Source organism: Myiozetetes cayanensis, unplaced genomic scaffold (genome assembly GCF_022539395.1).
Source record: "Myiozetetes cayanensis isolate MyiCay16 unplaced genomic scaffold, myiCay2020 scf31, whole genome shotgun sequence".
NCBI classification, from domain to species: Eukaryota; Metazoa; Chordata; class Aves; order Passeriformes; family Tyrannidae; genus Myiozetetes; species Myiozetetes cayanensis.
This window is the reverse complement of record NW_026087533.1, coordinates 5073967-5099499: the sequence shown is the minus strand read 5'-3', so window position 1 is coordinate 5099499 and position 25533 is coordinate 5073967. Positions and strand designations below refer to the sequence as shown.

The window sequence follows — 25533 nt, the reverse complement described above, 5'->3', positions numbered from 1 at the left end:
GGGAGCTGAAGGATCATCCAATGCCACCCCCTTTGCCACGGGCAGGGACACCTCCCACTATCCCAGGTTGCTCCAACCTGGCCTTGGACACTTCCAGGGATGGAATTGGGAAGCCATTCCCCCTCGTCCTGTCCCTCCATCCCTTGTCCAAGGTCCCTCCCCATCCCTAGGGAAGGTTGGGTAGGATTTGGGAGTCACCTGAAGCTGCACAGGCAGGAAGGTCTGTGGGTGGCTGTGCAGCTGCAGGGAGAGCTCAGCTCCTCGTGGGAGCCTTGAGCTGATGGCACTCTGCATATTAATTATGGTATTTCTTTCCTTGAGTCAAAACCTGCTTTTTCCAGAAAAAAAAAAAAAAAAAAAGGAGTTTTTTCTTTTCCCTCCCCAGTGTATCTGTTGGGTGACTGTTTTGAAAAGCTCAACTCAAAGCACAGAAGAAAGTTTTCAAGCTGGCTTTAATCATCTTCACTTGCTGCCCCAATACTGTACATGCAGGTACAAGCCAATGAAAATGTGAATAATTCAGGTTTTCCCCTCTTTTTCTTTTTTTCTTTTTTTGGGGAAAACTGGCTAGGAATATTTTACAAAACAGCGTGCACCCTCACAGCCATCAGTCCTGCTGCATATATAGAAACCACAAAAATACAAGAGTTTGACATTAAGAAAGACCACACACATAGAAAACAGTACAGAACACGGGTAGAAAATTGCCATTTGCTTGTTTGAAATCTATTCCCGCTCTCAAGGATCCATCACAAGCCCATCCCCTTGTCTTGGACGTGGAACTGGGGCTCAAAGGACCCTCCAGTTCCCCTCTCTGGGTGATTCTTTTTTTTTTTTAAGGGTGGAGTTGTCAAATAGAAGGAATCTGTCATCAAACCCAAGTTTCTCACGGAACAGGACAGGGGGGTGTCACTGGTTCCATCCTGGCTCCCGAAATCCAAAGGTATCCAAGGTGAGTGTGCCAGTCCTGGGAGTTCTCCTGCCTCTCTCCTGTTCCCTGGGGTGTGGTGGGGACATACCTGGCACCTTTCCATGCAGCAGCAATTAACCCCGTGGCTAATTGGCTTCTGGCACTTCCCAGCCTCGTGGGGCTCTCTCGGATCAGCTGAACCTTCTTAATACAATTTTTTTTTTTTTTCTGGGGGGGGGGGAGGATTTCAGGCTGGAAAATGTGAAGGATTGTGTGTCCTTGTGTCACTCTGAGCTGCACCCCTGTCACAGGAACTCCTTTCAGCTGCACCTCCTGGGGGAAGGGCTGGGATTAGGAATGACAGGCTGAGCTCTGGGTGCATCTCCTTGCCTTTAATGAGCTCATCCCTCATCCTACCTCCAATTTTGGACCCTTTTATGCCCCCTCAGGCTTTTTTAGGGGGGTTGAGACGGTTTGAAGGCATAGGCTGCATTTACAGGTTTGTTAATTGCAGACAAAACCCCTCAATGGGGAACATAAATTCGGAATTTTTTTGGCAGGGTTCACTTTGGGTGCTCCTAAAAACCCCTTGGTGCTTTTCTCCATGTGCTTGTGCAGGTTTGATTTCCCTGGTGCTGTCAAGAACCAAATTCAGGGATAAACTTCCAACTTGGAGCTGCTGCTTCCTCCCCCCCAGAGCTGCTCTTAAGCCATGGGTTGTTTTTTTCTATTTGAGGTATAAACTTTGGGGATTAATGACAGATTCTTGAGTCCTGGATCGTGTCTTACACAATCCAGGTGCTTGTTGGTAGCGTGGAATTGGAGGTGGGGGATTGGGATGACACGATGGGGGGGTGGGGAAGGGAAGGGGGGATAATTCCATTTAAACTGCACGAAAAAAATCAAGCCCTTTAAGAAAAACAAGGCCACCAACTTCAAAGTGCTCTAAACATTCACGAGGCACCCGCTGCCAGGGGCCCTGGCCAGTGGGGATGGGGAGGGGGAGCTGCTCCTTCCACACGTCAGGAATTGCTTCACGCTCAGGACAAAATTCCCTTTTGTATTTTTTTTTTTTTTTTAGCCAGCGCTGGGATCTGGGTATTTACACACACAGCCACCCTCCCAGGCACCGGGATCGGTGCTCCACCCCTCCCTGCCTCCCTCCCTCCCTGCCTCCTCCCCAGGCTCAGGGAGGGATTTGGGAGCAGAGCTGGCCTTGGTTTGTGCCACCGAGCCCCTGGGAGGGTGCTGGGGGGGCTCAGGGGGGCTGTTTGACAGCAGAGATGAAAGGAGGGCACGGAGGGTGCCCCTCCAAACCCTCCCTGACCCTCAAATCACCCCCTGGGCTCGAGCTGCCCTTGCCCAGGACCCGCAGCACGGGCGCCGGGGGGAGCAGAGGGTGGGAGCAGGTGGGAGATACACAGCCCGGGGCTGGGACTGCTCTTCATTGCACAGGTACAACAAAACAGAACCTGAATGTGGTCGAGTGCACAAGCTCTGGGTCTGGAACAACAAAAAAAAAAAAGAGGGGGAAGGAAGGAAGGGGACAAATGAAAGAATGAGGTATAGCAACAACCGGAGCTGCAGCGGGCACGGGGGGCACAGCAGCTCCTGGCCTGGGGGGCAGCTGTGGGACCACCAGCTGGTTCCTCCTGGATTCCTGCTGTCTGTGTCCCATCCTGCTGTCTGTGTCCCATCCTGCTGTCTGTGCCCCGTCCTGGTGTCCGTGCCTGAGGTGGATGGTCGGGCTCCAGCACTGTGGCAGCTCCTCAGACAGTAAGACAAGTCTTTCCGAGTCTATTTTAAACCCTAAATCCTCCCCCAGGTGGGTTCAGGTGAGCAGGATTGTCTTCACCCCAAAATTCCAACCATGCTGCTGCAGATGCCTTTTTGTTTTTTCTTCTCCCCTAACAAGTTTTTCCTGCAGCTTTTCACCCTTCTTTTTAGCTCCTAAACACCATCCTTGCACCTCCAACAACCAGCTGAGAGTTGGGGGGGGTTTCCTCTGTGAAAAAGAAATCCTGCCCCATCCCTGGAAAGTGTCCAAGGCCAGGTTGGACAGGGCTTGGAGCAACCTGGGCTGGTGGAAGGTGTCCCTGCCCAGGGCAGGGGGTGGAAGGAGATGACCTTCAAGGTCCCTTCCAACCCATCCTGGGATTCTGTGGAGAAGAAGGCAGGTTTCCAGTTGAAGCAGCTTTGCTAGAGGAGCACTGGAAGGGCCCTCATGCCTTTGGATGCAACCCCTGCTGTTCCTGCAGGCGACTCTCCAGATCCATCCGCAGGCACCAAATCCCGAAGGAAAGCGGGGAGAGCTCTTCCCATCTTCTGCCATCCATGATGCAAACCACATTCAGGCTTTGGACTCAGCCAGTGAGACAGACAGTGCTGCTGTTTTCCAAACCAGTGGCCAATCCCACACCTTTGGGAAGGTGACAGCTGCGGATTGTCCGAGCGTGTCACGTCAAGCTGGAAGAAAACAGAAGGTGGATTCCTTCTGCCTGGAAAAAACATCCCTGGTGCCGATTTCGGAACTCATTTCGGATCAGGGAGGACCCTCAGGCTGTTCTGGCTGGTGCTGGGGGTTTGTGAGCCCAGGAGAACCAGCCAAGGGGTGTGAAATGTGGCTTCTCCTGCCCCAGACACCAAGTCCAGGCTGCGCTTTCCAAGTCTCACCTCTGTTTGAGCTGTGGTGTCACAGAAGAGATTCCCTGTCAGCAAAGGGAATCCTGATCCCACTCCCCAGGAATTCCTGCTCTTAGCTTTGAAACCTGCATCTGTAACTGCTTCTGGAGAAAAAAAAGGTTGCAAGAGCTGGACAAGCTGGATGTGGAGGGAATTCTTCCCACCATCTCAGGTGCTCTGTGGCAGCAGGTTCGGTTTCCTGATTCCTGGGGATTGTTTCTGTATCTCACTGGATTTCAGGAAAACTACATTGAAGCATCCTCTCCCTGTGCTTTCAGCGTGCCATGATGACACAGGAGCTGATTTCTGGGCCCAGCTCCTGCTGCCCTCGAAAATTTTCCCTCCACTTTGGCAAATTCAGCCCATTCCAGGCCGGTAGAAAACACAGGGATAACTTAGGCCTGGAGTCAAGGAGTGTTTTCTGTGCTTTGCTGCATGGTGTGACTTTTATTAGCATTTAGGGGATGTTTAAGTCCCATTTCAACGCTATTTTGGTGAAACCCATCCTTGTGACTCCAGGTGGGGGTTTGATTCCAGCCCCAGCAGCACTGTCAGTGCTTGGGAGAGCTCTGTGTCAGGTGGGTGCTGCTCCTCACTGCTGGGGGCTGGGTGTAAAACAGGCTGCAAAGCTGATTTCCTTTAATATTAATTATTCTTTCTAGGGAAAAATATCTGCCAAATCAAGTGGTTTGACTTTCCTTCCATGATGGGAGGTAGAGGAAATAACCTAACCCATAATAATACCGAGGCAACCACTTTTTGCAAATCATATTGCACATTAAAAAAAAAAAATGCCCTTGGCAATAAAATATTCCCTCAGCAAAAGAGAAACCCCTGGAGTGCAGAAGCTTCTGGTTTGTCCTGGGATAGAGTTAATTTTCTCAGTGGCTGGCACAGGGCTGAGTTTGGGATTTCTGGTGTGTCCTGTGGAAAGCAGTGGGGTGTCCTGGCCTCGTTGTTCTCGTTGTTGGAGGAGGGAAAACATCTGACACGTGGGCTCAGGGGCTGAGGAGGGAGAAGGAGCTGATGGTTTGGTGTAGCTGTGGCACAGTTCCCCCAGTTCAGTTTTCCCACAGCAGTGCAAGGTGGGTCCTGACCCAGGTGCTTCCCCAGAGGCAGCTCCTTGGGGAGGACTGGAAGGGAAGGTCTTGTTGGATTTTGGTCAGTCTGCTGAGGAAGTGATGGTCATTTGAAGTGGTGTCAAGGAGCAGGAGGAACCAGTGCCTGAGGCAGCAAGCAGGAACCCAGCAGGGAGGGAGAACCGGGGCACAGTTTGTTCAGTCACCCCCCCAGCACATCCTCAGCGTGTCAGGGACCAAAGAGAAGCCAAAGTCTTTGGGTTTTCCTTGTTCCTTCCAGAGGATGGTTCTTTCCTCTGTGTTTTTCCAGCGGGGTTTTGGTAACTGGGGCAGAAGCAGCGAGGCTGCTGCTGGACCTCAGGCGCGTGGTCGGGATGTTCTGCTGCTCCTCACCCGCCTCTGCTCTCTGTCAGAGCATGGGCGTGTGATGTTCCTGGCAGGGAGAGGAGCAGGGAAGCTCTGCTGGAGGAATGCAGAGCTGGCAAGGGAGGGAGAGGGTGGGATGCTGTGCCCACAGGAGAAAGAGCAGAACGTCCCTGCAGAGCTGCCTGCTCTGCCCACGCCGCTGCTCCGCGGCCCCACCACGGGCAGGTTTGGCGTCTTCCCACCGAAACAGAGCTGGTAAAGCAAAAGTAAGTAGTGTCAGCTCGGAGGAGCAGAAAGCTTTTCCTCTTAGGATGCTTTCCCTGATGTGCAGTCAGAAATCCAGCGCCGGGCACAGGAAGCTCGGCCTTGTCTGGGCGCCGCCGACCCCGTGGAGCTGCTCCGTGCTCTGCGAGGAGCATCCCGTTCAAACCAGTGTTTGTGCCCGTTTCAGGAGTCAGGGCACTGAGTCTGCCTCCCCAAACAACTGGGGGTCGAGTGCATCCCGTGTTCCTTCCATTGCCATCCAGCAGGAGCCCAGCAATCGGGGCGAGCGCTGGGCTCCTCCGGCAGAGGATTCCGTCCTTCGGGAGGTGAAAGGATGAACCTTTCCCCATCCCAGGGCAGCAGCACCTGGCCTCCTCTTTCCTCAGAGGTCTGCGGTGATTTCGAGTCGGCAAAGTCAAGACAGCAGCTGAAAGTCCTTGTCACGATGTCCTTTCAGTTTGGTGCTGTTGGGCAAAGCAGCCACCGCGCAGTGGAGTCCTGCTGACCCCCAGACGTGGGTCTGTGGACCCCAGGGTTTGGGTCTGTGAACCCCTGGGTTTGGGTTTGGGGTTTGGGAACCCTCAGGTTTGGGTTTGGGGACCCCCAGGTTTGGGGTTTGTGGAGGGAACAGCTTCATCCCAACAGTCTTTTCCCCTCAGGTTTGGGTTTGTTCCGTTGTGGCTGAGCGGGTTCATCGTTCCTGGAGAACCCTGGTGGGTTTGTTGTGCTCTGTGCATTGTGGAATTCTCTGTTTCGCCAAGAAATGATTGTATAAAAATCCCAACTGTGCTGTGGGTTGGTTTGTGGTGAAGACTGAAGGTCAGAGCCAGCCGGTCGGCAAAAATTCCCCGTTAACCTCTTGTCCTCTTCCAGTCTCCAAACTGCTCATCTTTTGGTGTGTTGGGTTTGTTGTTGTTTTTTTTTTTTCCCCCTCTCTTTTGGGAACTGATCCTTCAGGACAGTCATTGGATTAGGTTCATTTTACGAAGAAACCAGAGTTTCTAGTGGTGTCTCCCCTGAGTATTTTCAGCAAATTTCATTAGGCACCTTCAAAAAAAGCTTCCGTAATTCTCGGGTTTGCTACAAGAACTGGGTCCCTCGGAGGGAACCGAAATGCTGCTTTAAAAAACAAACAAAACATACAAACAAAAACCCCAAAACACTCATCCTGACGAGAAACTCAACCCAGAGAGTCCCTCGGCCGTCCCCTCTCCGGCACCCGAATTCCAGAGCAGCACAAGCTGCTGTTGAGATGTTCCCCTGTAGCAAAGCAGCGAGTCCAGAGTTGGAGAACAGGGCTGGGCAAACCCTCCACTCCTTGCTTGGAATTCAAGTATCCAGGAGGGGAGCCCAGACCTCGGGGAGAGCATCCCAGACCTCAAGGAGGGCATTCCAGCTCTCGAGAAGGGCGTCCTGACCCCGAGGAGGACATCCCAGACCTCAGGGAGAGCATCCCTACCCCTGAGCAGGACATCCCAGACCTCGAGAAGGGAATCCCAGACCTCAAGGACGACATCCCAGACCTCGAGGAAAGCATCCCAACATGCAGGTGGGCATTCCCAAACCTCGAGGAGGGAGTCCCAACTTCAAGGTGGGTATTCCTGGACCTCAAGGAGAGCATTCCCAGACCTCAAGGAGGACGTCCTGACTTCAAGGTGGGCATTCCTGGACCTCAAGGAGAGCATTCCAGACCTCAAGGAGAGCATCCCAGACCTCAAGGAGAGCATCCCAGTCCTCAGGGAGAGCATCCCAGCCTGGAGGAGGAGGCATCCAGACCTTAAGAAGGACATCCCATCTCCAAGGAGGACATCTCAGCCCTCCAGCCAGCCCTCAGGGGAGGAAGGGGCGTCCTGGTGTTCCTGCTCCGTTGGGTCACCTTCTCCCGACTGGAATTCCCCCGTGAGGCATCACAGAGTTCATCTTTCGGGTCTCGTTTTGGCCGGACGAGCCCGCGGTCAGCGCGGTGGAACACGAGGAGAAGACCAGCGGGATGAGGTGAGGAGAGTGCCCCTTCCCCTGCCCTCTCCTGCTTTGGCAATGGCACTGCTCACAGGCTACATGCTGCCGGGAAAAAAAAACCAAAACACTGGGAGGGAAAAAAAAAAAGGGAGGAAAAATGGCCACCAAAAGTGCTCGGGAAATGAACAAACGGGACGTGACTGGCAGATGTTCCCGGCCCATCCGGAGTCTCTCGGATATTGCAGTGAGTGTTGTTGTTAGCACGTGGCAAGCTACATAAGAGAAGATGCTACATTCCTTGGAAAACAAAAGTAGTGCTGAGTTGGATTTCTTTTTTTTTTTTCTGAGTTTGGTTTGTTTTTTTTTTCCATTGGAAAGCTCCTTTTTTCCTTGGAGGCGAGGAAAGGGGATGGAAGGAAAGGAACCTCGTCGTCACGCTGCTGCTGAACCAGACCGAGCTGCTCTTGCCGGGGGCCAGGAGAGAACTGGGCACCTCGAGGCCTTCCAGGTGCTGGGACGAGGTGTGGGAACAGTCTGGGATCATTGGCAGCCCTCAGGGTGGGGGGGTTTTGTTTTGCTCCTCCTTCCCCCCCCTGCCTCACACCCGGCCCTCACTCCCTCTCCCACATCCCCTCCCTGTGCCAGGACACGAGCGTGGGGAGGGGGCGTGTCCAGGGCAGGTTTTCGGGTCGGGGAAGGAGAATTTTAAAATTAAAAATTTAAAAAAAAAAAAAAAAAAGAACTAAAAAGGATATTTACAGCTCTCCATGCCCAGTTTGGGTAGGTCAGGGCGTCTCCTTCCCCCTCCCCTCTCCCACTGACTGACCTGCCCCCCCTACGGGCAGGAGGGGCTGGTGGAGCTCTCCAGGGAGGACTGGGACAGGCGGCGGGTCAGAGGTCCGATGCTGGAGTCGGCCAGCGAGGACGTGGGGAAGAGTTTGTACCAGCCCGACACGGTGCTGGAGAGATCCAGCTCCTCCAGGATGATCTGGGCCATCCCCATGAAGCACTTGTGGTCCATGCGCCCGTAATCGCCCCACACGATCACCTGCGGGCACACACACGGGTCAGGGAGCTGCCAGGAGGGAATTCCGGGAAAAACACGGCAAACTCAGCACGCCTGGATGGAGAGGACCTGCTGGGATCGGGGTAGGGGGGGTCTGAGGGACAGCAGGGTGGGCACTGGGGCTCTGTGCCCTGTCCTTGCTCCCCTCACCCTGGGAGGGTGGGCAGGCCCTGGCACAGTTTCCCAGAGAAGCTGTGGCTGCCCCATCCCTGGGAATGCCCAAGGAGCAACCTGGGCCAGTGGAAGGTGTCCCTGCCCATGGCAGGGGGTGGCACTGGATGGGCTTTAAGGTCCCTCCCAACCCAACCCATTCCATGATCCTGTGATCCCTCCTTATCCCTGAGTGCCAGGGAATGGTCACCTGCAGGACTTTGCCCTGGGGACTCTCCTCGAAGAGCAGAGGCTGCTGATAGGACGGGTCACAGCTTTTCTTCACCACCTTGGTCTTCTTCTTGGCCAGGCAGACGCCGTTCTCCAGCAGGTAAACCTTCACGTAGGTGGCTGCCCAGGGAAAGGGAGGGGAAACAGTGACATGGGGCAGGATCCTGGCATGATCCCTGCATGGTGTCCATCCCCCAACCCCTTCCTCCCCAGCCACCTACCAGGGATGCACTTGGAGCCCATCTTCGGGATAAGCCCCCGTGCCTGGATCACATCCACCTCCAGCTGCCCGTTCCGGTCAGTCATGCCCACGTGGACATCTCCTGGATCCCCGTGCGGGATTTAAGAGGGAGAAACGGAACAAGAGGCGGTTGCTTCGGTTCCCCTCGGCCAGCGGGATGCTCGGAGGGAAAGAGGAAGCCTCGGGAAAGGGCAGAGCCCGGCACGCTCCCTCCTCCCAGCGCGGGGCCGGCAGCGGGAGCGGCCGGGGAAGGGCAGAGCATCCTCCGGGATGGAGCCGGTTCCCGGTGCCCCGCGGAGAAGCGCACGGGCTCTTTCCTTCCGCAGCCCCGTCCCTCCGGCCCGAGCATCCCCGGGCGCTGCCCCTGCTCCGGTGGGCACCCCCCCCTGCCCGGGCACTCACCCATCGGGGGGGTTGCCAGCGTCTGCCGCCCCACCAGCTGCCCCGGCCCCAGCCCGTCCAGGAAGTCGCTGAACTGGCTCTCGGCGCCAAACCGGGTCGTGGGGAAGATGAACCTGCAAAAGGACTTCGATGGAGCATCATCCGGCTGCCGGTGCCGAGCGAGCCCCGGCGCCCCAGGAGGGTGCCCAGCCCCGCTCCCCTCGCCCCCCGCAGGTGCCTTACGTGCCGTCCGAGCTGTTGCTGTTGGTGCTGCCGTCGGTGGATTCCCGGCTGCCCTGCCGGGTCACCCTGGTCCTCATCTCCACCGCGATGCCGGTCTCGGTGCTCCTCCGGATGGTGCTGCGCAGCTTTTTGGGGCCCCCCTCTGGAAGGGGAGGCAGGAGGTGAGCCCTGGCACCCGCCCCTCCCTGCGTGTGGCTCCCTGCCTTCCTTCTGCACCTCACCCACCAGGAGCCATGAGCCTTTCCCTAGGGATGAAGCCCCCCAGGACCCCCACATGCCCTGGTGCCCCACGTGCCATGCTGGAGAGCCACGGGCTGCCCGTGACCCCAAATCCACCTCCCACAGCCCTCAGCACCAATATCACCATGGCTTTGCGTGGCTGAGAATCCCCCCTGCACCCCAGGTACCCCCTGGGCCCCAAACGTGTCCCCCCCTGCATCCCAGACACTCCCCTTCCTCTGCTGAGACCTTCCAGGCTCAGCTCCCAAGTGCTGGCACTGTCCCAGACCACCGCCTTGACCTCCAAAATCCCCATGTCCCTGTGCCAGAGGGGACAGGAACCCCCAGGGCCTGACATCGATGTCCCCCTTTCTCCACGCTGCCCGTGTCCCAGGTGGTGGCAGATGGCAGGAGGAGGAGGGTGGCACGAGCAGCCTCCCCTGGCATTGCCCCTGGCCCCTGCTGTGTGCCCATGTGTGTGCTGGCACCGCTCTGGAGGAGCCAGGTTTGTCCTGCTGGCTCCGGGCTGTCCCCATGGAAGGGTTTGCCTGCTCCTGGCAGCTCCCCCCGGGCACCGGCAGCCGGAGGGTCCCGTCCTGCCATGCCCCCTTCCGTGGCTCCCACACTTTTTTTTGCTTGGCTTTTGGGGGTAATTAAACCCCTCCAGAACCACTTCAGATGGCTGGAGGGCTCCGCATCAACTCCTCCTCCCAGAGCATTTCCCAGATCATGGGATGCCAACAAGCAGCAGGATAAAGAAGCAGTAACTAGAGGAAAAGCCTGCACTAAAATGAGCTTTGTGCTTCCCCCGCCCCTCAAACGGCTATTTTAAGCTTTTCAATGTTTCCCAGAGTTTGACAAGTCCTTTCTCCGAGCTCCCCTCCCTGCCCACAGCCAGGGCTGGGTGTAACCAGGGAGGGGGGCACTCAGGCCAGGGCACCCCTCTGAAAACAAAGCAGGGCCCGGGGGCCGAGCTGCTCACCAGTCTGGTTGAGCTGCAGGGTGCTCTTGCTCCACTGGGACAGCCCCACGATCGCCACCATCTTGGCGCCCAGGCTGGAGCGCCTCTTCTTGCTGGCGGTGACGGTGACGGAGTCGGCGCTGCCCCGCGCGCTCTTCTCCAGGCTGTACATCTCCCCGCTGATGCTGGAGCTGCGCACCACATTCCTGGCCGCCGAGGAGCTGGCGATGGGGCCGGCGATGGGGCCGGCGATGGGGCTGGAGATGGAGCCGGAGATGGAGCTGGAGATGGAGCTGGAGATGGAGCCGGTGACGGAGCCGGTGACGGAGCTGGCATCCCCGTTGAACATGGTCAGCCGCTGCGCGCCCGCCGGCCCCGGCCCCGCTCCGTGGGATCAGCTGCGGGGGCAAGGCAGGGGATGTGTCAGGGGTGGCAGCACGGGGTGGTGGCACCAGCTGTGTCGCTGCTGTCGCACCCAGAGCAGCCCCGTGGGGGTGGATGGGCCCCCGAGGCACCCACAAACCCACGGAGTTCAGCCCACTGAGCCGGGGGAGGGTTGGGATGGATCTCAGGGAAAGGTTCTTCCCCCAGAGGGTGGTGGGCACTGAACAGGCTCCCCAGGGCAGTGGGCACAGCCCCAAGGCTGCCAGAGCTCCAGGAGGGTTTGGACAACGCTCTGAGGGACAGGGTGGGATTGTTGGGGTGTCTGTGCAGGGCCGAGGGTTGGACTGGATGGTCCTTGGGGGTCCCTTCCAGCTCAGGATATTCTATTTTTCCCACCCATGGAACAAGGGCTGGCACAAGAAGCGGTGCAGGACCCCCATGCAGCTGGATCATGGGGTGGGCACTCCCAACATCCAGAAGAGACCTGGACGAGCAGAAGGCTCAGAGTGTCACCAACCCGCCTGGACTGGGACGAGGGGACCTTTGAGTACAGCCCCACCCACCCCTGAGAGCGCCCAAAACTGCGCCCTGCCAAGCTCTCCCTCTCCAAACCACGGCTGCAGCATCCCTGTGTGCTGCCCCAGCTGAGCCTGCTCCACCTCGGGATGGGAATCCCTGGAGCAGCCAGAGGCTGGAGGTGCCGGGGGCACCGGAGCATTTGCAGGTGGCAGAGGCTGTGCCAGCCCTCCTGCACGGCCCTGCTGCCTTCCCTTCCCCATGAATATTTAAACTCCAGCGGCGTGGAGCATCCATCTTCCGAGGAAAGGTGAATTATTAACTGCAGGCCAAGTGAAGCCACTTTATGATAATGGATGGAGGCAGCGCCTGGGAAAATATTTCCCTTTGGAGAGAGAGAGATGGACATGAGCGCAGGGGAGCTGGGGCTGGGCAGGGGGGCGGGCAGGGGGCTCTGCTGCCCTCTGCCATTGCAGGAAGGGTTCACAGGGGGCACACTTGGGGTGAGACCCTGCGGGAGCCGCGGGCGCAGCTCCAGCCCTGCTGAACTCCTCAATTTATCAATCGTGGGGGCAAGTGGGCAATTAGTCATTAATGCCATTAATGAGCTCCCAGAGCACCCTCCTGGCTGGGCTGTTTTCCTGCCCAGGCTCCCTTGGGCGAGCACGTGGCACTGACCCATGGCCCTCACCCCCCACACTCCTTGTGCCCAGGGGGTTCATCACGGAGCAGGACCCTGGCACGGCCCCCTGCACTGGGCAAGGGTTGGGGTTCAGCACAGCATCGGCCTCCCCTGCTGGGCACGTGGGGTTCTCTGTCTGTGCTGCTGAACTGACACTGGCACAGGAGCCCCTCGGATAAAGCTGCTGGTGTGGGGTCAGCCCCAGCTCCAGAGGGATGGATCCCTTTGGATAAAGCTGTCAGTGTGGGGTGAGCCCCAGCTCTGGAGCAGCCCTGGCACAGCCATGTGCCGATGGCAGCCGAGCCAGGAGAGAGCAGCTCCTGTCCTAGGAGGAGTCAGGGCTGAGCTGCTGCCTTTGGGACATTTGGGATGAACACCTTCCAGCGCCACCCGCCGCTCTCCAGGCACGCTCCAGCTCCAAACTCGCTGCCACCACCGAGCCTTCCCTCAGGCAGCACCTGCCGCAGGGAATGAATCCCAACCACTCCCCCAGGCACAGCCTGGTGCCCCCAGGCACCACCTCCCATCAGGCCCACACCACCTCCCGGGGCCTCAGTGTCCCCACTGGCAAACCTGGCAGTGCCCAAACAAACACAGGTCCCTGTGCAGAGGGCCCAGCCCAGCCCAGGCCCCTCCAGGGGTCAGAAATCCCCGGCATGAGCAAACCCCATCCTCTGCAGGGCCAGGGAGGCACAGGAGGCCCCTTCCTGCTGCTGTTTCCCGCTCCAACCGCCCTGGAGAGCGCCAGGCTCTGGTGGGAGCAAATTAGATCAGGAGAGCACAGCGCTAATGGGATCATTTCCAATGCAACACACACAGGATAATCCGCTGCGAGGGGAGGGGAGCGGAGCGTGCGCTCCCCGGCCCGGGGGAAGGATTTTCCTCACCCTGCCCGTGATTTTACCCCTCATCTCTTTGCACAGTCTGCTTCTGCACAGAGCAGGTGCTGGGTGGGGGGGAAAGGGGGTGCCTGGTGCTCGGTGCTGGGCTGGGGACCGTGGCTGAGTGCTGGAGCCTGTGGCTCCCACCGCTGAGCCGGCCTTGGCACGGCCACGGAATCCTTGGCCCTGCCACAGCATCCTCAGCATGGCCACAGCATCCTTGGCATGGCCACAGCATCCTTAGCATGACCACAGCATCCTTGGTATGGCCACAGCATCCTTGGCATGGCCACAGCATCCTTGGTACCACCACAGCACCCTCAGCATGGCCACAGCATCCTCAGCCTGCTGGTGAACACGCAGCCCTGCTGCTGCCTCAGCTCCAGCTCCCTTTCCCCAAGAAACGCGCAGGGATTCAGGGAATGGCACCAGGTTTCCCTTCACACACTAAGCTCCCAACCACCCCGCTCCCGTCCGCATATTTATTCCCTGTATCACAAAACACCGGGATTCTCCGAGCAAACAACCGCGACGCCGCATCCGAGCCCCCTCCTCCCCTGCCGCGGGAACACATTCCCGAGCTCCCCGGGGGTGGGAGCAGTCCTTACCCCCGCCACGCACCGTCCTTGCGGGAAACGACCGCCACCGCCAGCGCCGGGAAGTTCTCTCCAGCGAGCCAGCCCCGGCTCCCCCCGCGGCTGGGATGGCTGCGGGATGCGCGGAGCCCCCGCGCACCGGCCGAGCCCCCGGGAGAGGCGTCATGGCTGTGGCATCCCCCGGACGCGCAGCACAAGGCAGGGATGGGCACAGCCGGCAGGAAAACCGGCTCCCTGTTGCGTTTGGATCGCGGCTGCGGCGCAGGAACCCCGGCGGGGCTCGGCCCTCCCCGCTCATGGCACCCCAAAAAAAAAGAAAAAGAAGAGGAGATGGGGGCATCTTACCGCCCTGTGCCCGGAGGAGGCTCAGCTCAGCTTCCCAGCCCCATCCCGGCCGGACGCGGCCGGTGCCAGGGCTGGGGAATCTTTCCAGGGTTCTGGAGAGCCGGGGCTGTGCTGGCGCTGCTTCAGCATCTCCCTCGGCATCTCCATGGTTACACGGCTGACCCAGTTCTCCTGCCAGCCCCGAGCAGGGCCACAGTGGTCCAGCGGGGTGGGATGTGCCCTGGCAGGGCTGGGGGGCATCCCCGTGCCAGGGTTTGGGTGTCTGATGATCCCACTGAATCCCTGAGGACGGATGTCGTGGAGCTGCTGGTGACGGTGGGAAAAGTGGGGATGGAGGGTGGGGGGTTCAGAGGTGACCCCAGCAGTGGATGGATCCCAGTGACCCAACAGTGCCAGGTGTGGAAAGGAACAACCTGGGGCTCTGAGGGAGCCCTGGCCCCAAATATTCCACAGGAACAGAAACGAGGGGCAAGATGTTGATGGGGGAAACTGATGCTTTGGAAAAGACCCTGGAGAAGGAGGGAGGAGCCCGGCAGGTGCCCCCACACAGGTGGGAAAGGGCTCCTGACAGTGGGTGGGGAGAGGAGGAGGAGGAGGTGATAAATGAGCACGGTGGGGGTGGCTGGGATGCTGCCTTGCCAGGGAAGGCGGCAGAGGGATTTTGGGACAGTCTCCTCCTCCCTTGGGGTAGGTGTTCCCAGGGAGATTCAGGGTTGGAAACCCCTGGCAGTGGGGCAGCAGGTTCTTCTTTCACCCAGACCCCTGTGCTGGGGCTGCCTCGAGCCTGGAGGGAGAGCACTGCAAACTGCTGGTGTCTGGAGCAGGTAGGTCCTAAAATCAGCCTTTTTTGGGGGGAAAAAAAAAAAATCTTGCTAGAGCTGCCACTTTGAGGCCCTGCCAGTCCTGAGCAGGCACAACACACCAGGGCAGGCCACAGCAGCACAGCTCACATGGACACGCTCCTCCTTGTATTTGGGAATAAGGCAAGGGCTTATTTCCCCTAAAAGCACTTAATTCTAATTAATCGCTTCAGCTCTGATAGGCAGTTGCTCATATAAATTTAATTGCCCAACAAGGGGTGTAATTGGGTGCACGTGAGCTGAGAACTAGGAAGTAACTCCAGGTACTGGAATTAAGCATCTATTGGCTCAGGCAGGATATAAAAGTTATATCCTGGCTGGAACACCAGCTCCATGGGAAACAGAAACCTGGGAATTAAAGGATGGGTCCAAGTGTGCTCCAGCTGTAGGAGAAGTGGAGCATGGAGGGGAGAGGGTTGGCTGGGGCTGTGCTCAGGGGTCCCACAGGAGTCCTGCTCCTGGAAAAGGCCTGGCTGTTGGATGAGTGAGGTTTAGTGAGTCTGTGCCTGGGAGGAAGAAGAGGAGGAAGGGCCATAGGGGAAATCCCACAGCATCCTCCAGTCTGGATGATTCCCCAAAAAGGTAGGTGCTTGGGTGGGAGCAGGTCTGTCTGCAGCAGCCACAGGTTTTCCATCGGGATGGGAAGTGCTGGAGGTCGTGGTGTGGGTGGAGAGGTGGTTCCAGGCAGACCAGCTCTGCCAGGCAATGCACCACATCTCTTCTGGGATAAGCGGTGGGATGGTATTCCTGCAGCTTGGGAGCAGCTGGGCCTGCTCCAGGTGCTCTCCTCCGAGCTGCTCCTGCACAGGGATGGACTGGGAACACGGCTGGCTGCCACAGCTCCAGCAGAAGTGACGCTCCTGGAAGATGGGATCCATCCAGGGGCACCAGGATGGGGAACCAAGCATTTTCCAGTGGGACAGGCAGGAAATGGAATCTTCCCACAGCCACCTCATGGCCACCTTTCACTGGGGGGTGGGACAGGTGAGGAATCCAGGGCCATGCACGTCTGAGCCTGCCTGGTGGCCGGATTTGGGGCAGAGCCCCCTCCTGAGGCAGCAGGAGCTCTGACACCGCGCTGTCCTTTTCCCCCCTGTCCCTGTGTGACGTCTGCTGCCCGGGCAAATCAGATCCCTGCCGCATCCCATCGTTTCCCAGGCAACGGGAAGGAATCAGAGGAGCAAAAGCCACCCGGCAGGGCCAGGGATGGGGGACAGCAGGGTCCTGCTGGGCCCAGCCGGCCGGGAGAGCCAGGGGTGCTGGTGGCACTGCCCTGAGCATGGGGGCATCCCTGGTGATCCGGACTGATCCCACCATGGACCGGGAGCCCAAGGCTGAGCTCGGAGCCCCTGCTCTGGCTGTGCCCTGGTGCTGGCGGTGGCCACGCTTGGGACGGGGCAGGGACACGCACGAGCCGGCGCGTGGCCACCACCAGCAGCCACGTGGCCCCCAAAATCTGGGACAACTCCATGGGGAGGCAACAGGGACGCAAGAAACCAGCCCAGGGTCTTCGGTGGCCCCCGGAGACGGGCCGGGAATGGGATCACCTTGCTCAGATCCCAACCCCCCCCTCGCCTGGTGCTCGGGCACTGAGGGCACCGGGACCGGTCTGCTCTGGCAGGGAGGGGATGTGGGAAGGAGGGGATGTGGGAAGGAGGGGATGTGGGAAGGAGGGGATGTGGGAAGGAGCTTTTCCCGTTACCCAGCTGCCGCTGCCTTTCCGGCTGCACGGCTCCCAGCTCTGCAATGCAGCTCACACAGCTCGTCTGCTGTGTGTGAATCCCATCAATATTTCATGGAGCTGCTTCCTCCAGGGGAAGGACTGCTATCAGCCCTGGCTTTCTGCTGCTCCTACCAGCGCTCCTCATACACAACATCTGATTTCCTTTCCCCCCCCCCACCAGTGGCCAGCACCCAGCAGTCCCCCCTTCCCTCCCTGTTCTGCACTGGCAATTATCCCTTTGCCTTCCAGGAGCTTCATATCCCACAGGGGCCAAGAGCTCTGGAGTCCCCTCAGGGACTGACCAGATTCCACCCCTGGCTGCTCGTGCCCGCTCACTGCAGGCGATGCCCAGCATGTCCCCAGGGCCAAACCAGCAGCTCCAGGACGGGTGACCAAACCCACCCACACCCTCCATGGCACCCCCAATTCCATGTCCATCAGCAGGACGTGCCAACAGCCCAAACCCTGCCTGCCTGGATCTGATTTGCCCGGCCCAGCCGCATCCAGCCCGCAGGTCCCAGCTCGCTCCGGAGCCCAGCAGGAGCCGGGGAGGAGGGTGGGGGGTGCAGGTTTGTTTGCAGAAAAAGTTGCTCTTTTTTAAATGCTAAGACTGCACTATTATTCCAAAGCTTCTTCAGGGATCAGCAGAAAAGTTGCTTGCCACAGGAAGAGTTCGGAGAGCCGGAGCGATGCCAGGAGGCAGCGGGAGCCTGCGGCAAACACCCCTCGCTCCGCCACCTCTGCAGCCGACCCGGCACGAGGAGCTGGGGCAGGACCCTGGGGTGCCACCAGCACCTGATTCCCTGCAGGACCACGGAGCAGCTGATCCCAGCGAGGTGCTGCTCCCTGCTGCCATGGCTGGGGAGGAGGGTGATGCACGATGCGACCAAAGACAAGGCCAAAAGCTCTTGCGTTGCTCCAACAACCAAAGCCAGGGCAATTCCCCATTTTCAGGCTGAGACCTCCAGCTCCAGGAGTCCCCTTTTCTGCAGGAAGGATGAGGAGCCTGGAGAGGCTCCCCCCACCACCCAACACAGCATCCTGGGGCAGGAAAGGAGCCCCCGAGGCAGCGAACACGGAGTGTCAGCAGGGCTGTCAATTGGAGCCAAATCACTTCACAATAATTCCTTAACAAGGCTGTTTTCCTGCTCTTTGAGAAGCTGTGACAAAACATTTTAAGTGCGTTGACAGGGGATGCAAGGAGCTGGTGCCGCACGGCTTGGGTTTTAATAAGCAGGGAAATTAGGGATTTTCATCACCTTAAACTGCATCTTGTATCCATGTGATGCTTCCCGGAGGGCTGTGCTGCAGCGAGAGCCCACAGAGCTCAGGGGGGGTGGACTGGGGGGGGTGTGTGTGAGGTGGAGGCTAGAGGGGATTTTCCCCCTGAATTGGGGTGAAAGGGGCCAAGCAAGGGTGAGACCAAGATGCCCCAATCTCATCCTCTGTCCCTGTCCCACAGAGGCTGCGCTGCGAGGACGGGGCTGGAACGGGGACGAAGAAGCAGGAACTCGGAGTGCTGGGCCGTGGGAGGTGGCAGGAGTCTGCCCTCACAAAAGGATGTGGGAGAAGGTACACGGGGAGAGAAGTGTGAGCACAGCAGGAGTGGCTCTGGGGAGGTGTTGGTGCAGAGAGAAACGGGCACACACCAAAGTGGGGCTGGAGGTGAAGGGGCAGAGCAGCCACTCAGCCACGGGGGAAGGGGCTGGGCTGGGCTGGGCAGGTGGTCCCACACCCCTTGGCAGAGGGAGGACCCTGGGGCTGCTGTGCCTGGCAGCAAAGCCTGGCTTTGGCCTGCAAGCCAAGCCCAGCCATGCACCCCTGGCTCGGGGGGGATCCACAGCCTCCCACTCTCAGCACACTATTGAAAGGAGCAGCACAGCCCATGGGATGTTCCCTGGGCACCAAGGGACGGGATTCAGCCTTGGGAGCCTTGCTGTATTTCCCAGCCTCCCAGGAGTGGGCACTGACCAGCACAGAGCCCACCACAGCCATCACCTCCCGTGGGGACCACCACGAGCTCCCACACGGTGGCCCTGGGGACCGTTTTGAGGCGCAGAGCAGAAGGGGGACACGGTGGGGACACGATGGTGCCAGGCCTGTGCCTGTTGGGGTGCCAGGGGATGAGTGATGCCCACACTGCCCTCGGGCTTCTCCCCACTCCCTGTCACCCCGGTCACAGCAAGAGGGAGCAGCGCAGGGGTCTCTGCCCATCCCCAGGCACTGTTTCCCTCTCCCTCACCAGCTCCTTCACACATTTCCCTACAGAACCGACCAGGGCACCTGCCCCAAACACCACGGAGAGCGGAACGGACTGCCGGGATGGAGCGAGAGGCGAACCAATCCCCGAAGCCCAGGCTGGAGACGCCGGGAAGCCCGGGACGAGGTGAGTCCTGGCCGCACACGAGCCGCTCGGGGCGAGGACGGTGCCCGGGGGCAGACCCTCGGCAGGAACCCCCCCCACACCCCCTCCCGGCTTTCCGGGTCCCTCTCCCCGTTCTCCCGGCCGTGGGGACCGGCGGGCACGGGACGGGCTTGACGTCAACGGGCTTTCAGCGGGGATGATGGATGGCACGGGAAAGCGCTCCCGTTGCCGAGCCGCCGGCCGGGAAGCGCTGCCCGCCCGCCCCGCACCGGGGAGGGCTCCGGTTCACCGGAGCTCTTTGGGTTGGGACGGAGGGGAGCGCGGCCGCAGCACCCACCCCTCTCCCCCCTGCTTTCGGCGCAGCGCTGGTTTTGGGGTGTTCGCATCCCCGCTCAGCGCCCGGGCAATGTTTCAGGGGTGCCTCGGCGGCAGCCGCGGGCTGCGAGGCGGGAAGCACCGCGTTTCTCCCCAGGGCGGTCAGGATCCCTCTTCCCACCTCCTCCCCTCTCCCGGAGCGCCCATCCCGCTGCTACCCCCGGCACCGCATCCGCGACCGGCATCCCACCCCCCCACGCCCAGCCCTTCCCAAAAAACCAAATAACCAACCCCACCGCTCCCGCTTCCCGGCCGCGGGCGGGGGATGCTGCGGGGCAGGTGTGGCCGCGGTGCCCGGGGCTGCCGCGGTGCCCGGAGCACCGCACCCCGCGGGCACTCACTCACCGCTGCCGCCGCCGCCGCCGCCCGTGCCCGCTCCTCCCCTCGGCCCCGGCGGGCTGCTGGGAGCGGCGGGCGGGGGAGCCCCGGGCCCGGCCCCGACGGCCCGGGCGGCGCGGAGAGGGGCCGGTACCCACCGAGGGGTCGGGCCGGGGCTGCCCGGTGACCCCCCAAAGGATGCGCGGGGAGAGTTGCCGGCCGGACCCCCAAAGGCGGTGGCGGGACCCTGCATCCATCAGGTGGAGCCTGAGGGCGGATGGGAGCATCCTGCACCTGCCAGCTGGACCCCGGAGCATCCAGATGGACCTACAGCCATAAACTGGACTCTGCATCCGTGATTTGGGCCCCAAGAGCCTCCAGCTGGACCCTACACACATCAACTGGACCCTAGACCCATTAACTGGACTCTAGACCCTTAACTGGACCCTACACACATCACTCGGACTCTACACCCTTTAATTGGATCCCACACACATCAGTTGGACCCCAAGAGCCTCCAGCTGGACCCTACACCCATTAGCTGGACTCTAGACCCATTATCCAGAGCTCAAGAGCCACCAGCTGGATCCTACACCCATCAAGGGAACCCCAAGAGCCAGCAGGTGGAACCTGCACCCATCAGTCAGAACCTGCACCCATCAAACAAACCCCACGAGCCTCCAGATGGACCCTGCACCCATTAACCAAACCCCAAGAGCCTCCAACTGGACCCTACACCCATCAAACGGATCCCAAAGACCTCCAGCTGGACCCTACACCCACCAGTTGGACTCCAGAGCTGCCACCTACCCTTCTCTCGTAGCTGGACCTGGAGAGCTGCTGGCCAGCCCCTCCTGCTGTCCCCTTGACCCCGAGTGTCCCCATGCAGACCCCAGACCCCTCAGCCAGCCTTCAGTGTCCCCAGAGGGCTCAGGGCAGACCTGCAGCGCTGCCAGCCCATCCTGCTGAGCTGGGTGTCCACAGAGCTCCTTTGGGAATGCACAAATCCTTTGGGAATGCCGGAGCACGAGCGTGGCCCTCCCAGGGGGACAGGACCGAGGGGGCACTGCCGGTGCCCCGGTTCCCTGCGAAGGAGGGGTCTGGAGCAGGGGGAGGCAGCGATTCCCAGCGCTGCCCTTGGACTCACCTTGGCTCCCTGGATGCAAACACCAATTTCCCTCCGAGCAGCGTCTCCTCTACTCCTGGTAAATTCCTCCAGTGCTTTCCCTGCGTTGCCTCTGCCGGCTGCGCACCGCGGCTGACATGGAGCCACGTGCCGGGAGGAAAACCCTCCTTCACCGCCTTTTAACTCTGTCCCTCCCTCAAACACTGCCAGCCTTGGGTTTCCCGGTGGGAAGGCTCCCCATCCCCACCATGCCAGGGGTCCCAGGACCACCACCCCACACCTGGGGCCGCGGGAAACCACTCGGCCCTCGCTGAGTTCAGGGTCAGGGTGTGGGGACTGCTTTGGGATCGTGTGCCCAGGGTGAGCGGGGTGCTCAAACCATCGGTGCGGGGAGCACGGGGGGAAAAAATTCCCCCCCTGTGGCAGCTGCTGGAGGGGAAGGACAGGGAAAAACTGGGATGTGGCGGGTTGTGCACGGGAAAGCTGGTGAGGAACAGGAATAGCTGAAAGAACTAAATATGGAAACTTGGATAAAACAGCGCTGAAGTAGGGAGATGGTTTCCTAACAGGGTTCAAAGCATATAAACAAACTCAGGGAGGAGAGAGGTTGTCCAGAGGAGCCTTTGTGAGGAATACTCAGGAAAACCAGCCGAAAATCTCTCCGTAGGGGAGCCTGTTCCATCAAAGCAAACTTCCAGCGTTGCGGAGAAAGTGTCAGCCCTGGGAACGCATTGTTTGGGGGGAAGAGATAGTGAAAACACGCGCCTCAGCCACTGAAAAGAGTCTCCTCGCATTTTTTTTCCCCAACTGCCACATTTCCACGATAAAACAGGAAGTTTCATGGCAATGATGAAATAATTCCTTTGGAAGTTTTTTGCCTGACTTTGGTTTTCTGCTTCCCCTAGCAGGTTGCTCCGGGATCACCAGCCTCACGCCGGGATGGGACTCGGTGGTTTGTTCCTGCAGATCTGAGGAGGTTCTGGCACTGATCCCTCGGGAAGTGCCTCGGGCAGGACCCCCCCAGGTTTGGCCTTGTGTGCTGGGATCCCATCAGAGCTCTCCCACCTCTCATGTCTCTAAATCCCTTAAGGAGCTCAGCTCTCCGGCCTCTTTGCCGGCTCCTCAGCACCTTCTCCTTTACCTTTTGGGTCCGTGCCGGCCCAAAGGGGGTGGTTTAATGCGATTATGGCGGTAAAAGCCCCGTAAGAGGATTCCCAGGGCTCGGCTTCACGGCACTGCAGGGGCTCCGGGCAGCACGTGGATGGGGATGAGCTGGATGTGGGAGAGCGGGGAGCCCGGGAGAGGCTTTGTAAGCTGAGCCAAACCACGGTGTCCCTGCCAGGGTGACCTGCAGCCTCCAGGGGTGCCACGTGCTGCCTCTCCCTGGGGCAGGATGGGCATTTCCACATGTGCTGCGGATCCTGCTTGGCCTGGAGAGAGGTGGGTGGAACGGGCAGCAGAAACACAGGGAAGAGGTAGGAATTTCGGGGGTCCTGGGGCTGTCTGGATGGTCTTGGAGCTGCTCTGGGGCATCCTGGAGCTTCCCAGGGGACTCTGAGGTTGCCCAGGAGGTCCTGGAGCTGTCCTGGCTCTGATCAGGAAAGGTAAAAGCATCTCTGCTCTGGGTTCAAACCTCAAACTACCCGAGTGCAAAAGGTGACCCACAGCCCCAGGGCTGGCACTGGATCATCCCTGTCCTCCCTCAGGCCTTTTGGTTTCCCAAGGAGCCCTCTGGAAACTCCCAAACCGTCCTCTCTCCCGAGTCAAATTATCTTTCTGGGGTTTCATTTCAAAGCAGAGATGAGGTTTCTACAGGGGCTTCAAAAATCTGTGTCCAGGCAGATAAACACTCTTATTAAATATCCTTAAATTTATCACAGGGATGGTCCCCAACTCGGAGAGGCACCAGGTGGGATGTGGCACAAAGGGTCAGGGAAAAAATGGGCCCCAAAATCTGGCCTTAAAGAGCCTACTTTTCCCCAAAATCTACCAGGCAGGGTGTCCATATCCATAAACAATTTAAATCCAGTTTTTCCTTTGCTTGTGGATTATTGCCCCAGAGCAACAGCTTGTTTGGGATGAGTCCAGAGCCCTGCTGGAACGGGAGTCCCGGGGGATGGCGGGGGCTGAGCTGGGAAGGGCCAGGCCAGTCCCTGCTGCTCTGAGAGACGATTTTCCTCAGTGTCAAACAAATCCAGCCCTCCCAAATCCGGCCCTGGGGTGCAGTTGGAGCAGCACAGCTCCTCGGGGAGCGTGGGAGGGATCAGCTGAGCAGGTGGCAGGTGCTGGGGAAGCGCAAACTCAACGAGCCACCACCAGATTTATGCAAGCGCCGATAAAGCCAAGTGGAAAAGCACTTTCTCCTTTCCTTTTTTTTTTTTTTTCCCCTCTTTCTTGTTTTCCTTGGCTCCTCCATGCTCTGGGCAGGCTGACAGGGAGCTCTGTGTTCGCTGGGATCCTTCTGGGGAAGCTGAGCAGCTCCAGACAATGGATCCATTGCTGCCCAGGGAGCAGGTGGGGAGGAAACGGAGCGTCACAGGCACAGAGGGATCCAGCGGGAGGAGGATTGTCCAGAAATCCCTGGAGTGGGGCTGGATCCTGGCAGGAGGAACAGCTGGGTGGTTTGGCAGCTGGGCCTGGCAGCACTGTCAGCAGCAGGGCTGGTTAATTGATTTACAAACGAGGCATTTTGAAGGGAGGTGCTGGGGATCGTCGCCCTCGACGCTGCAGTGGGAGGGTGGCTCAGAAATTAGGGAATTAAAAAAAAACCCAAACTGTAGCAGCCATGAGGGTGGTGAGGGGCTGGAATGGATTTCCCAGAGAAGCTGTGGCTGCCCCATCCCTGGAAGTGTCCGAGACCAGGTTGGACAGGGCTTGGAGCAACCTGGGCTGGTGGAAGGTGTGCCCATGGCAGAGGGTGGGACTGGGTGATCCTTAATGTCCCTTCCAACCCAAAGCACTCCATGATTCTTTGACTTTTATTTCTCTTGGCTGCCTTGCAAGTGCCCTGAGTTGCAAGGCTCCCAATAAAACGGCAGGAATTCGCTGCAAGGCATTTCCCCCCGCGGTGCCAGCTCGGAGCCCCCGGGGTGGCCGCGCTCCGCTCGGTGCCATCTCCTGCAGCCGGGCAAAAATCACGGGGCAGAAGCCACAGATCCCACCTCCCCTGTGCCCGTGGGATGCAGGGACTGCGGGATGCAGGAGGGATTTCATCCTCTAGCACAGCGAACCACCGTGCCAGAAAAGTGCCCCAGCGGTTTTGGGAAGGGTGAACTGGGAGTGCAGCCCCTGACTGTCCTTTCCCATCTCAAACGATGTTTAAAAGCGACACATGATGATTTTACATCATGAAAAACTTGATTTAAAAATCACATAAAAAAAAAAAGAAACCTTTCTAGGTGCAAATTTGGGCACGGGAAAGACAGTAAGGAGGCAAAGGTGGAGTCGCTTCCAAGGAGAAGTGATTTTTTTTTTTTTTTTCATGGGAAAAATCCCGAAGCAGGATGAGTCACCCCTCAGTGTGCCATGTCCTGGAGCCAGCAAAGCCATCCCTGGGAATGGGAGAGCTGGCTGGAGCAGAGCACAGACTTTTGCTTGAACCGGCTCCAGGGTGGCAGGAGAAAGTCATCCTGTGCTGATGGATCCGAGCCCTCGGACAGCTCAGCCAGGTTGAACTTGGACAGCTCTCAGGGCTGTGACAGCAGGGCTGGAAGTGTCCCTGGGTGAGCCCAAAAGGCTCAGGGAGGGCAGGGCTGAGGAGCCTCATTGCCAGTGCCATCCTGGTCAAGCAGAGCTGTTGTTACATGACTGTACAGCGAGGCAAAAAAACTATGGAAATGGCAAAAAAACCCTACTAGGAAACTGCTATTTTCCTGCTCTTTTAATTAAAGCAACTCATCTGTTAGAGGTGTGGATGATTCCAGTGGTTCCTGGGACTACCATGGCTAATGCAGCAGTGTGGGAATAAAGCCCTCTTTGGCTTTTTGGGTCTGTTAGGTTTTTTTTTTTTTCTGAAGAGCAGCTGCCTTGACTCTCTGCTCAAGGAGAGGGAAAGGATCTCTAATTACTTTATCTATTTATTTCAGTAACATTTCCCCCCCAAGGACGTGAACAGCCAGAACTCCGTGGTGCACCAGATTTGTGCAGTGACACGAGTTATTTTCCTTTTGTGTGCATGTATAGTTACACCATACAATGGGATTCACTGGGTCAATCCAGTTACTACCTATTTAATCGATTATTATTACTATTGAAACACAAATCCAAATGATTGTTATGTCAAACATTATTATTATTTTTATTATTATACCATTTACAAAAAACCCTTTAAAACTCCCCAGAATATGCCAAATTCTGGCCTGGAAGATGCTCATCACTCTCTTCATGGATTTATCCACCACCCAATTTATTACAAGCACGCTTCACGAAGCGAAGCGCCACCTGCTCGTTTTACAAAGGAAAAACCTGGAAGGCGGGCTGGGGAACACCTGGGACAGACCTGACGGGAGGCGCGGCCCGCAGGGGCGCCGGACAGGACGGATCTGTGCAAGGAAGAGGCTCTGTCCGCCCCTCAGGGCTCGGCCGCTCCCCTTCCCCTCACGCCGGGCCCG

General features: G+C 58.6%; 2 protein-coding genes across 12 annotated transcripts; one reads left to right on the top strand and one right to left on the bottom strand.

Annotated features, from left to right (window-relative positions):
* Positions 1–434: 434 nt before the first annotated feature.
* RIMS3 (regulating synaptic membrane exocytosis 3) lies at positions 435–21249 on the bottom strand. 4 transcript variants are annotated; one of them, XM_050326601.1, is made up of 7 exons: positions 20945–21249; positions 10774–11150; positions 9573–9714; positions 9351–9463; positions 8929–9030; positions 8688–8827; positions 435–8308 (listed from the first exon to the last, which is right to left on the bottom strand). In XM_050326601.1, the coding sequence occupies exons 2-7, from the start codon at positions 11099–11101 to the stop codon at positions 8096–8098; spliced, it is 1038 nt and encodes a 345-aa protein (XP_050182558.1). In that variant the 5' UTR covers positions 11102–11150; positions 20945–21249; the 3' UTR covers positions 435–8095. The 4 variants fall into 4 exon arrangements, with proteins under 4 accessions (XP_050182558.1, XP_050182562.1, XP_050182559.1 ...); XM_050326605.1 differs by lacking the exon at positions 20945–21249 and adding an exon at positions 19825–19844; XM_050326602.1 differs by lacking the exon at positions 20945–21249 and adding an exon at positions 14157–14652.
* On the top strand, positions 17363–24907 carry LOC126645806 (uncharacterized). Of its 8 annotated transcripts, XM_050326611.1 has the most exons (6): positions 17687–17918; positions 18202–18311; positions 19008–19125; positions 20058–21002; positions 21829–21947; positions 23351–24907. In XM_050326611.1, the coding sequence occupies exons 4-6, from the start codon at positions 20681–20683 to the stop codon at positions 23852–23854; spliced, it is 945 nt and encodes a 314-aa protein (XP_050182568.1). In that variant the 5' UTR covers positions 17687–17918; positions 18202–18311; positions 19008–19125; positions 20058–20680; the 3' UTR covers positions 23855–24907. The 8 variants fall into 8 exon arrangements, with proteins under 8 accessions (XP_050182573.1, XP_050182572.1, XP_050182570.1 ...); XM_050326616.1 differs by lacking the exons at positions 17687–17918; positions 20058–21002 and adding an exon at positions 17363–17575 and having other exon boundaries at positions 21832–21947; positions 22804–24907; XM_050326609.1 differs by lacking the exon at positions 17687–17918 and adding an exon at positions 17365–17575 and having other exon boundaries at positions 19008–21002.
* The last annotated feature ends 626 nt before the right edge of the window (positions 24908–25533 follow it).

What these genes read in the sequence shown, in the direction of transcription:
- LOC126645806 (XM_050326609.1), top strand. Translation starts at nt 20,681, where the DNA reads ATGCAGACCCCAGACCCCTCAGCCAGCCTTCAGTGTCCCCAGAGGGCT. An exon ending in CAGCGTCTCCTCTACTCCTG is followed by an intron (nt 21,003 to 21,828) that starts GTAAATTCCTCC and finishes TGCTTCCCCTAG; the next exon opens with CAGGTTGCTCCGGGATCACC. An exon ending in CTCGGGCAGGACCCCCCCAG is followed by an intron (nt 21,948 to 23,350) that starts GTTTGGCCTTGT and finishes TGCTCTGGGCAG; the next exon opens with GCTGACAGGGAGCTCTGTGT.
- RIMS3 (XM_050326601.1), bottom strand. Translation starts at nt 11,101, where the DNA reads ATGTTCAACGGGGATGCCAGCTCCGTCACCGGCTCCGTCACCGGCTCC. An exon ending in CCTGCAGCTCAACCAGACTG is followed by an intron (nt 9,715 to 10,773) that starts GTGAGCAGCTCG and finishes CTCCCCTTCCAG; the next exon opens with AGGGGGGCCCCAAAAAGCTG. An exon ending in GGGCTCCAAGTGCATCCCTG is followed by an intron (nt 8,828 to 8,928) that starts GTAGGTGGCTGG and finishes TTCCCTGGGCAG; the next exon opens with CCACCTACGTGAAGGTTTAC.